Source organism: Mesoplodon mirus, assembly GCF_964341445.2.
Source record: "Mesoplodon mirus genome assembly, chromosome: X".
Taxonomy (NCBI): Eukaryota; Metazoa; Chordata; class Mammalia; order Artiodactyla; family Ziphiidae; genus Mesoplodon; species Mesoplodon mirus.
The window spans coordinates 48,708,252-48,720,379 of NC_138981.1; the positions used below are offsets into that span (position 1 = coordinate 48,708,252).

Here is a 12,128-nt window from a genome sequence, read left to right on the forward strand (position 1 = left end):
TTAAAGCAGCCATTATCAAATTGTTTCAGTGAGCAATCACAAATACTTTTGAAGCAAATGAAAAGCCAGAAAATCTCATAATAATAGAAGATATTAAGAAAGAAACAAATGGAAATTATAGAAAGTACAATCATAGAAATAAAAAATGCACTGAGTGGGCACAATAGCAGAATGAATAGGACAAAGGAAAGAATCAGTGAACCTGAAGACAGAACAAGAGAAATTAACCCAATCTGAACAAGATAGAGAAAAATATTAGTTTACAACTACCAAATAACAATATAATTATATATCTGGTTGTAATTTATTTCTTTAGATTAGCTGGAACTTTAAATTATATTATTTCTTATTTCCTTTTTTAATTCTTATAGTATTTTCCTAAGAACAGAATATGATGGGAATTCCCTGGCAGATCAGTGGTTAGGACTCTGCACCCTCACTGCCAAGGGTATGGGTTCAATCCCTGGTCAGGGAACTAAGATCCCACAAGCCACGGTGGTGCAGCCAAAAAAACAAAAACAAAAACCCCAGAATATTATAATAATGTGAACAAGAAAATGGTCAATAATTTCATAGTCCATATGATCTTTATTAACATAAAAAGTAAAAATAATATCTACTATTTTTATTGAACATACACACAAATACTAGAACACAGAAACTTCTTCAGTCAACACACACTAAGCACCTAATGAATGCAGTACTTCAACATACCCTCATCGCTTTCATGGTATTAATTTGAAGACACTCACCTTCGAACTAAATCCGGTTTTAGAAGAGTTGCTGGTTGTTCAGCTCCAACTGCTTGGGATACAGGCTGTAAATAGCACAGAAATAAAACTTATTATGATAACAGCAAACTTTAAGCTGAAGGTGCAATTTTCTATTGTTGCAGAAAATGTGTTTGTTACATTTCATACTTTGGTTACCACACAGTCCAGGTAAAATGTCTACATTACTGAATGTCTCTATCAATCCTATTATTGATGTTACTACCAAAGATAAAGAAAAATAAAATGTAGCAGTATGATATTCATCAAGACGTTTTCATTAAAAAGACGGCATTGGGCTTCCCTGGTGGTGCAGTGGTTGAGAGTCTGCCTGCCAATGCAGGGAATACGGGTTCGAGCCCTGGTCTGGGAAGATCCCACTTGCCATGGAGCAACAAAGCCCATGAGCCACGGCTACTGAGCCTGTGCGTCTGGAGCCTGTGCTCCGCAACAAGAGAGGCCGCGACAGTGAGAGGCCCGTGCACCACGATGAAGAGGGGCCCCCGCTCGCCGCAACTAGAGAAAGCCTGTGCACGGAAACGAAGACCCAACACAGGCAAAAATAAATTAATTAAATTTTAAAAAAGACGGCATTGTTTTTTATACTTTTGTTTGTGTTATTTTTCAATGGCTTCCAGTCCTGACTGTAAAACTACTAATAAAAGGAAGAGTTGCTGCCATTCCAGAAACAGATAAATCAATGATTCAAGCTTTAACATATTGCATGGTCTCTCTCTCTCTCGTTCCCTTTTCACTAAACTGCTGCAAACAATTCCTCTGAGATGTTAGTATCCAGCAGCTGCAATACTGGCATCTAGGAGAAAAGTTTATAAAGGCAAATGCCAACCCTAAGGGAAAATAATGTTAAACATTTACCTAATCCATCCTATGCATTGCCGCTGGTGACAGTACAGTGACTTTAAAATGTAAATCTACCAAAATCAATCACTTAACCTACCTAGTTTAAACCCTCTATGATGGCCCCTCATCTTCTATAAGGTTAAGTTCCTTTGGATGGCAAATAAAGTCCTCAATGAACTGGTCCCTGCCTCATTCTCTAGCTCTTCTTTTCTTGAAGCCACACTGAACTCTAGCTCCTCTGAATGAGTTGGGCTTTTTCATATACAGTGACTCTACTTATATTCCTTCATCTGCCTGGACTATTTCAACTACTCCTTAGTCCTGTCCATTTAGCAAATATCTGAATGGAACTCCTGTATACAAGAAGGCTCTATTACAATGGGTTCCAGAAAGACTAGCAAAATCACCTTGGAGTCTCTTTAAAAAACACATATACCTTATCTCATATCTTGGTTTCTAAACTAAAAGGGATAAAGGTTCCTTGGAGAAATGGCTGATTCCAGCACTGGGGCAAGGAAAATATAAGGTGAGCCTGGATCATCTTGCTATCCCCCAAAGTAAAGAACTGCTCAAAGAACGATGGGAACATATCAAAAGCACACTTGAGTCACCTTGAAGGGGTTCCCACTACCCAAATATGGAAAAATTGGGGATGAAAATAAATAATGAGTAACAGAATATAATGCATTTAATAAAATAAAATAATCCAAGAGTTCATACTGATACAGACAGAAGAAAGCTCTTACAACACAAAGCCAAATAAATATAAGGAATGACAAAGTTAGAAAATCATCAATGGATGATAAAACTAGTGGGTGAAAGTTGGATGAGGAACAAGATATCTACATAGTTTCAAAATATCTCCCCACAAATCACTTATTCATTACAAAAGCAAAACATGGTTACTTTACAGTGGAAGAACTTGGCAGCCTCCACCTTAACCAAGTAATCAAATTTAACCTCAGCAATATTGGGACAAACTGACATTACATGGCTCCTAATATGATACAATGCACAAAGGTTACAACATTGTTTGCATGGTATTCCTGACAAAAATGCATGCTCTGAACGTGGGGAAAAAAAGGAAACTTCAGGGCTTCCCTGCTGGCGCAGTGGTTGAGAGTCCGCCTGCCGATGCAGGGGACACGGGTTTGTGCCCCGGTCCGGGAAGATCCCACATGCCGCGGAGCGGCTGGGCCCGTGAGCCATGGCCGCTGAGCCTGTGCGTCCGGAGTCTGTGCTCCGCAACGGGAGAGGCCACGACAGTGAGAGGCCCGCGCACCACAAAAAAAAAAAAAAAAAGGAAACTTCAAACACACTCAAATTGAAGGGCATTCTATTCGGTTGGCCAAAAGGTTCGATCGGTATTTCCGTAAGATGGCTCTAGTAGCACTTAGTTATCTTTAACTTCATTCAAAACAATTTTCTTAGATTGTATGTGACAGGTGTCATATCAGCCCACATTAAAAAAAAAAAACTTACCAAAACTGGTGAGTTTTTGTGTAGCCATTTTAATATTGAAGATGGAAGAGAAAATGCAACATTTTCTGCATATTATGCTTTATTATTTCAAGAAAGGTAAAAACATAACTGAAATGCAAAAAAAGAATTGTATAGTGTATGGAGAAGGTGTTGTGACTGATAAAATGTGTCAAAAGTGGTTTGCGAAGTTTTGTGATGGAGATTTCTTGCTGGACAATGCTCCACAGTTGGGTAGACCAGTTGAAGTTGATAGCCATCAAATAGAGACATTCATTGAGAACAATCAACATTATACTATGCAGGAGACAGCCGACATACTCAAAATATCCAAATCAAGCATTGAAAATCATTTGCACCAGCTTGGTTACGTGAATTGCTTTGTTTTGTTTGTTTGTTTGTTTGTTTGTTTGTTTTTGCGGTACGCGGGCCTCTCACTGGCGTGGCCTCCCCCGTTGTGGAGCACAGGCTCCGGGCGCGCAGGCTCAGCGGCCACGGCTCACGGGCCCAGCCGCTCCGTGGCATGTGGGATCTTCCCAGACCGGGGCACGAACCCGTGTTCCCTGCATCAGCAGGCGGACTCTCAACCACTGCGCCACCAGGGAAGCCCACGTGAATTGCTTTGATGTTTGGGTTCCACATAAGTTAGGCAAAAAAAACTTTCTTGACCATATTTCCTCATGTGATTCCCTACTGAAACGTAATGAAAACGTTCTGTTTTTAAAACAAAGTGTGGGGCTTCCCTGGTGGCGCAATGGTTAAGAATCCACCTGCCAATGCAGGGGATACGGGTTTGAGCCCTGGTCCAGGAAGATCCCACATGCCACGGAGCAACGACACCCGAGCATCACAGCTACTGAGCCTGCACTCTAGAGCCCGCGAGCCACAACTACTGAGCCTGCATGCCACAACTACTGAAGCCTGTGTGCCTAGAGCCTGTGCTCCACAAGAGAAGCCACCACAATGAGAAACCCGTGCACCGCAACAAAGAGTAGACCCCACTCTCCGCAACTAGAGAAAGCCCGTGTGCAGCAACGAAGACCCAATGCAGCCAAAAACATAAAGAAAATAAATAAAGAAAAATTTTTTAAAAAGTGTGATGGGAGATGAAAAGTGGATACTGTACAATAATGCGGAACAGAAGAGATCGTGGGCCAAGTGAAATGAACCACCACCAACCACATCTAAGGCTGGTCTTCATCCAAAGAAGGTGATGTTGTGTATATGGTGGGGTTGGGAGTCCTGTATTATGAGCTCCTTCTGGAAAACCAAATGATTAATTCCAACAAGTACTGCTCCCAGTTAGACCAACTGAAAGCAGCACTCGACAAAAAGTGTCTGGAATTAGTCAACAGAAAATGCATAATCTTCCATCAGGATAACGCAAGACCGCATGTTTCTTTGATGACCAGGCAAAAACTGTTACAGCTTGGCTGGGAAGTTCTGATTCATCCGCCATATTCACCAGACATTGCACCTTCGAATTTCCATTTATTTCGGTCTTTACAAAATTCTCTTAATGGAAAAAAATTTCCATTCCCTGAAGACTGTAAAAGGCACCTGGAAGAGTTCTTTGCTCAAAAAGATAAAAAGTTTTGGGAAGATGGAATTATGAAGTTGCCTGAAAAATGGCAGAAGGTATTGGAACAAACAAGTGAATACGATGTTCAATAAAGTTCTTGGTGAAAATGAAAAATGTGTCTTTTATTTTTACTTAAAAACCGAAGGCACTTTTTGGCCAACCCAATACAAAATAACCGACCTTTATTCTTCAAAAATATCAATGCTATAAAAGACAAATGAAGGCTGAGGAACTGTTCCAGATTAAAGGAGATAAAAGAGACAAACAGTACAAGGCAATGCATGATCTTCAATTAGATCCTGGACCAAGGTGGGGAAACTGCCATAAAGGAAATTACTTGGACAACTGGTGAAATTTTAATGTGGACAACAGATTAAATAATAGTATTACAGCCATGTTAAATTCCCTGAATTTGGTCATTGTATTGTGGTTAAGAAAATATCCTTGTTCTTATAGCAATGATATATTTAAGGCTAAAACGACATTATGTCTGCAACCAGCTCTATACATCAGAGGGAAAATCATGTGTGGATGAATGGATGGATTGATGGACGGACCGACCAACTGACCAACAGATCAATGGACTGTCATCCTCTAATGTCTTTTATCATAGCCTTCTTTATCATATATGTTTAGTGCCTGACTTTAAGGACTCTGAATGATTCATCTTTGTATTCTCAGTGCCTCTTAGCACAGTGCCTGGAATATTTTAGGCTTCCAATAAATGTTTGAAGGTATTGATAGAAAGAAAGAAGAAAGAAAACAATGATATAAAAAAGGCTGTGCCATACACGTTTATGATCCCATATTACTAATCCTGGACATCAATCCTAAGGAAATAATACAAAGGAAGAAAAAAGTACATAGTATAAAGTTTATTTCATAGTAAATGTTCAATAAATGGTAGCTAACTCTGTTTTTATTGTGGTATTATGCACAATAAAAACTGGCATCAAGTTGTTGTCCAGGAATAGGGAAAGAGGTAAATATGAATACTTATTTCACTACTGTGTGGCCACTGAAAACTAGAATTGTGAAGTCCAAGTAAAGGCAGGGAAAATTACTTAACAATGAATGAAAAAAGCAGAAAACAAAACTGTACATATAATTACAACCACTTATGCATATGACAAAAGCTTGGAATACAATAACAAATATCATAATCACTACCATGTTAAGAAAATAGCATTCTTTGGTGATTTTTCCCCCATTTTACTACTTTTTATAATGTTACTACTTACATTTGATTATTTAAAACTTTCAAAGGATAGCAAATACTAAGTGTAGAGGAAAATAGGCACTTTCATAAACCACTGGGATTTATGGGATTGTAAACTGCTTATACCTTTCTGAAGGGTAATTTGACAATATGTATCAAGTTTTTAAAAGGTCTAGCAATTTTATTTCTAGAAATCTATCCAAAGGAAATAATTAAGAGTGCATAGAAAGATTTAGCTACAAGAATGTTCCTCACAACATGGACTATAATTACAAACAGCAAAAAAATAGTCACTTGTTTCCTTTATCTACTCCATTAAATAAATAATGGGACATCCATACTAAAGGATATTATGCAGCCCCTTAAAAATGTGCTTAAACATATAAGATGTTACAAGTGAAAAAAGATTATAAAAGAGTATATATACATTATGGTTACATTAAAATTGCATGTATGCATAAGCATATAAAATGGTCTGGAAGAATATACACCTGGTGTTAAGCAAGCTTAACTATATTCATCTTGCTTTGGTAATAAGAAAAAAATTAATTCAACTTTGTACAGATTTATCAACCCTGAAATCTGATAATCTCAGTGCAGGTCCCCATTATTTCAATGCACAACTTTATAGTTATTTTAGACAAAAGTAAGAATGAAACATTTCACTAAATTTGAAAAACATCTACAAATGGCCCAGCATCTATTTGCAAATACTAATTTTGAAACTCCTAGAAATATTATGACAGAACTTGATTTGAAGCTGGCATAATAAAAGCAGATGAACCAACTATTAGCCATGATTCTGAGGACCAACAGAAAGTAGCATTAATAATCCTGTTAATAATTATAAGTGGTTATAAAATATAATTCCAGATTGTTGCCATAGTAACTATCTTTTGTTTACTTTGCCTCCAGATTTATGCATCAGGACACCATGGCACTGCTCCATCTTGCTGGGACTCACCATAATTTTTTTAAGTTTCTTTAAGACAAACATTTGTTAAAGTTGGATACATTTGTTGAATCTTGTGTGTCCAAAAAAAAAAGAAATCTCTTTGCCAAAGTATTTGCTCTCAATGTTTAAACAGTGATTATATTAAAGAGCTAATTATCTAATCTATAATTAGAAGCTAGTCTAATTTGTCCAGGAAAAAAACCTCAGTATGAACTGACCAGGTTAGAGGGGGAAGGGTAAGGCAGGAAATGGTATATTATGCTCATTTCTCCCCAACCCTCACCTTCAAATCCAAATGAAAGACAGGTACCAATTCCTTTTCCTAATGAGACCTTGATATCCAGATATCTGAGACCTTGATAACTAGCTAGCAAAGTTCAATAAAACTAAAGTACCTATACTCACTTGCAGAATGAGGACAAGGCCAAAATGAGAAGCAAAACTAGGCCTGAATTCCATGGGCCACACCATTCTCTCCTCTCTATCTTGGCATTTAAAAATGCTCTCTTGAACTTGTTTCTTTTCTTTTTTTTTAACATCTTTATTGGAGTATAATTGCTTTACAATGGTGTGTTAGTTTCTGCTGTATAACAAAGTGATTGAACTTGTTTCTTGATCTTTCTCACCCATGATACTGTGAGCTGTTTGAGGGAAGAGACTGTATCTGTAAGATTTATCACAATATCCCCAATGCCTAACCAATACCTGAAATAGGAACAGCTGCTCAATAATGTCTTTCACTATTATAATGTTCTCATTTTATTATTGTTTTTAGTTTTATTATAGCAACAAAACAACCACTATTTATTGAGCATTTATTAAATGCTAAGCACTTTATATACATTATTTAACTAAATTCAACCCTTATGACAACTCTAAGCAGTAGGTATTATTACTTTCATTTTACCAATGAGGAAGCTGAGGCTATAAGTGACGGAGGCAAAAACTGAAAGAAAGAAAATGAATGAATAGACAAATGACCCCAAAGAATACTGAAGAGCAGAGACCCCTTGTGCATACCACAGAAGCTTTTCTGTTAGTTCCTAACCCTCCTCTCTCCTTTACTTACTTCACTATTACTTGCCCTCCTCCCATCAGTGGTTCTTACCCCTTGGATGCACTTTATAATCCTAAGGGAAGCAAAGGAAGAGGGGAGGAAAAAGGGGAAAAAAGAAAACAGAAGGAAAGAAAATGCAAGCTCAAGCGCATTCCAGAAATTCTTACTCGGTTATTCTGGAGTGAAGAAGAGCAGTAAAAGTGGGAAGTATTTTAAAACATTTTATAAACTGCCTTATTGTATTACTGACACTACAAAACATGTCTCTCCCACGAAGTGCTTTTAACAACCATTATTTCTTGAGCACTTATTACATGGCAGGCACTTCTCACATGTACCTCATCTACTCCTAAAAAGCCTACAAAATAGTCATTTTTTCTGACATTATGAAAAATTTCCAACATACAGAAAAGCTGAATAATTGTTCAGTGAAAACCTATACATCCACCACCCACAGTCTATTGCATTTTATTATATTTACATTATCACATGTATATCCATCAATCCATCTTATTTTTTATGTATTTCAAAGTAAGCTGCAAATGCAAGAGAGGTATTTTAAAACTTCATTTTACAGATAAAAAGAACCTAAACTAAAAGAAATTAAATAACTTGCCTCAAATCACACAATAAATAATTCAAAGAGCCAGAGTTCAAATTCAGGTGTAACTAAAGACATAAAGTAGCTCAAGCCTATATGTATGTTGTATATACCTGTTTAACAGTGAAATTTTTGCTTATTTAATTAAAGAAAATTATCACTGTGTATGACGCCCACTTCCATATTTTTATATTTATAAACAACCCTGAACCTATAAAGTCATTGCTTATCTAAGCCCAATTTTTGGCCAAGCCAAGATTCCAAATAATGAAATTTACCGTAAGAAATAACTGATCCACACACGGCACAGTTCCTTGGATAAACTCACATAATGACACCCAGGCTATTAAACAGACAGGAATAAAAAAAAGATGAAAACACACCAGCACCACAAAGACTGACAGACAAGAGTAACAGAAACTAGGAAGAAATTTCATTAATTACAAGGTATGTAGAACTGGATTGAAGAAAACATTACCCGGGTTTCACTCCCGGACCTCTCTAGAGATCACCTCATGAAAGGGAACCTAACTCAAAGGAGACTTATACTTCATACTTTCCCCTTGATATCTGCTGTTAGTTGAGTTATCGAGAGTCTGTATCAACCAGCAAATTGATCATGCACTATTCTTGTCTCAGCCCCTCCAAGCTTTCTACCGCTATTTGGAGAGAGCAACTAACATTGTTTTTTGTTTGTTTGTTTATTTGTTTTAATGGTAGGAGTGAGAATGCATATTGGAGATAAAAAGGAGGAGACTAACTGAACCATCTGGCTTTCTAGGAGGAAGAGTCCTCACAAGTAAAGCCAACTCAGCAAGGATACAGAAAGGAAAAATTTTGGTATCCATACATGTTGGAGAATGTAGTCTTTAATATGTTTGATTATTACAAGCATTAGAGAACTCATTATGGGGGTAAAAGTAAACCACACCTCAGCACAGAGGAACTACAATAGATCAATACCTACTAATACACAGAAAGTGTACATCTCCTTGTCCTCAAGCTATAGATCTGTGAAAGAATTTAATTATCACTCAAGAGGACAACAGAATTCAAAGAAAATCTACATGAAGTCAGAGGGTTGGGCAGGGAAGTCCAGATCCTATAGAGCTTTCAGGCCACTAAGTACAGTATTATGACTTTTACTGTGAGTGAGATGGCAACGCGAGGTTTGGGGTAGGGTTCAGATATGATCTGACTTGCATTTTTTGAAAGTATCACTCTGCTTCCTATAATGAGAAAAAGGGTATAAAAGAGCAAAAGCAGAAGGAAGAACAACAGTTAGAAGTCTAATGCAATGATTCAAGAAAGAAATTAGACTAGCATGACTATCATTATGCTAGTGATTATGGTGGAGGTGGTGAGAAGTAGTCAGGTTGTAGATGTATTTTAAAGGAAAAGACAAAAGACTCTCTGATGATTTGAAGTCAGATATGAGAGAAAGAGAGGAATAAAAGATGACCACAGATATATGGCTTGAGTAACAAGAAAGACAGAGTTCCTATTTGCTGAGATGAAGACAACTGTGGAAAGAACAGGCTTTGGGTGGTGGTGGGAGGGGAGTCTAAAAAAAAAGTTTAATTTTGGACATATTAAATTAGAAGTGCCTATTATACAATAAAGTGGAGATGTTGGGTGTATACTGGAGAAACATAGCAAAAAAAAAATTTTTCCTAGAACACAAAGTCACAAGCAAAATGGGCTGGAGGTATCAGTATGAAATAAACACACACACACGCATGCACGCACACACCCTAATCTGTCCACTGAGAACCCTAGAAGCTATGACTCCCACATACCATCAAATACACCCAACATCCAAATTCTGGTTCCTAAATTACCTTCCTCACTAAAAGGAATCAGGGCCCCAAGGAGAAATAACTTATTCCAGGGCTAGGGATGGGAAAGCACAAAATGAGCCTGGAATATCTTGCTATACCAGAAAGTAAGGAGGTGCTCAAAGAATAATGGGGATATGACAAAAATACCCAAGAGCCACCCTGAATGGGCCCCCATTAACCAAATCTGGGGCACCTTAACCATCAGAATAAATAATGATAATATTATATCACACCCTATTAAATAAAATAAAGCCTCATGAATCCATACTGACATGAACAAATGACTGAATGACTGAATGAGTAAAGGAAGGAGAAAGGCCAACTGATAAATATAAGGAGGAATGATGAACTTAGAAAATCATCAACAGATACTAAAACTAATGGATGAAAGTTTTGACGAGGAAAGGGATATTTACAGAGCCTCAAAATATCTCCTTACAAATAACTCGTAAATTATAAAGGAAAAAATGGCAACTTTATGGTGGAGAAACCTGGCAGGCCCTACTTAAAACAAGTAATAAAAGTTAACATCACCAATATTGGCATCACCAATATGCCTCCTAATAAGATGTCCTAAGAAGAATACAATGTCACTTACATGGTATTCCTGACAAAAATGCATGATTTGACTCTAACCATGAGGAAACTTTAGTCAAACCTAAAATGACAGGCATTCTGTAAAAAACTGGCCTCTGCATTTCAACACTGTAAAGAACAACAAAGCCTGAAGAACTGGTTGAGATTAAAGCAGACTAAAGAAAAAGATAAACAACTCAAAAAAAAGAGTTGACTAGGCACACTTCACAAAAGAAGATATTTGAATATAATATAATATAATAATAATTACATGAAAAGATGCTCAATATCATTACTTATCAGGGAAACGCAAGTTAAAATCACAATATATACCACATCACATCCATCTGAACAGCTAAAATTTAAAGGACACATAATACTAAGTGTGACAAGGATGTGGAATAACTGGAACTCTCTAACATTGCTGCTGAGAATGCATTTTGGACCACTACTTTGGAAAACTGTCTGGCATTATTTAGTATAGCTAAACATACCTTTATCCTGTGACCCAGCAATCCCACTCCTAGGTACATACACAAGAGAAATCAATGCAGGTGTCTACAGGTGTGTCTATAAAACATACAGGAGCATTCACAGTAGCTTTATTTTATAAGAACCAAAAGCTGGAACAAATCTTTTTTTTAATTTTATTTTTTTATACAGCAGGTTCTTATTAGTTATCCACTTTATACATATTAGTATATATATGTCAATCCCCATCTTAATATACATCAACAGAATGGATAACTGAACTGTGGTATATTCTACAACTGAACAACTCATAGCAAAAAAAATGAAACGAACTACTGACACATGCAACAATGTGGATGAATGTCAGTGAACCTTCTAGGGAGCTGGAAATGCTCTATATCTTCATTTGCATTTCACAGAGGAATACATATGTAAAAACTCATCAAGCTGCACATTTAAGATTTGGATACTTCAATGTATATATGCCTTATATAATTCAATTTAAAAAACAGAAATCTTTTAAAAAGCTGGTATGATCCAATTGTGATAAAATAAATACTAAAAAATGTGTATGCATAGAGAAATGTCTGAAAATTTTCAAAGGTTTTAATTTCTCAGAGGTGGGATAACAGGTTAATTTTACTTTCTTTATACATTTCTGTATTTTCAAGAGTATTTATAAGAATAAAAGTTACTTTTGAAAAGCTATTTTCAGA

At 36.8% G+C, this 12,128-nt stretch overlaps 1 protein-coding gene across 4 annotated transcripts in view; it reads right to left on the reverse strand.

Moving 5' to 3' along the window:
- WNK3 (WNK lysine deficient protein kinase 3) overlaps positions 1-12,128 on the reverse strand; it is a gene marked incomplete at both ends in the record, with an annotated part of 135,730 nt that overhangs the window by 62,231 nt on the left and 61,371 nt on the right. For all 4 annotated transcript variants that reach the window (XM_082609083.1, XM_082609082.1, XM_082609081.1 and 1 more), the window contains one exon: positions 753-817. In XM_082609083.1, coding sequence (XP_082465209.1) covers positions 753-817 — 65 coding nt within the window. The remainder of the gene's footprint in view (positions 1-752; positions 818-12,128) is intronic.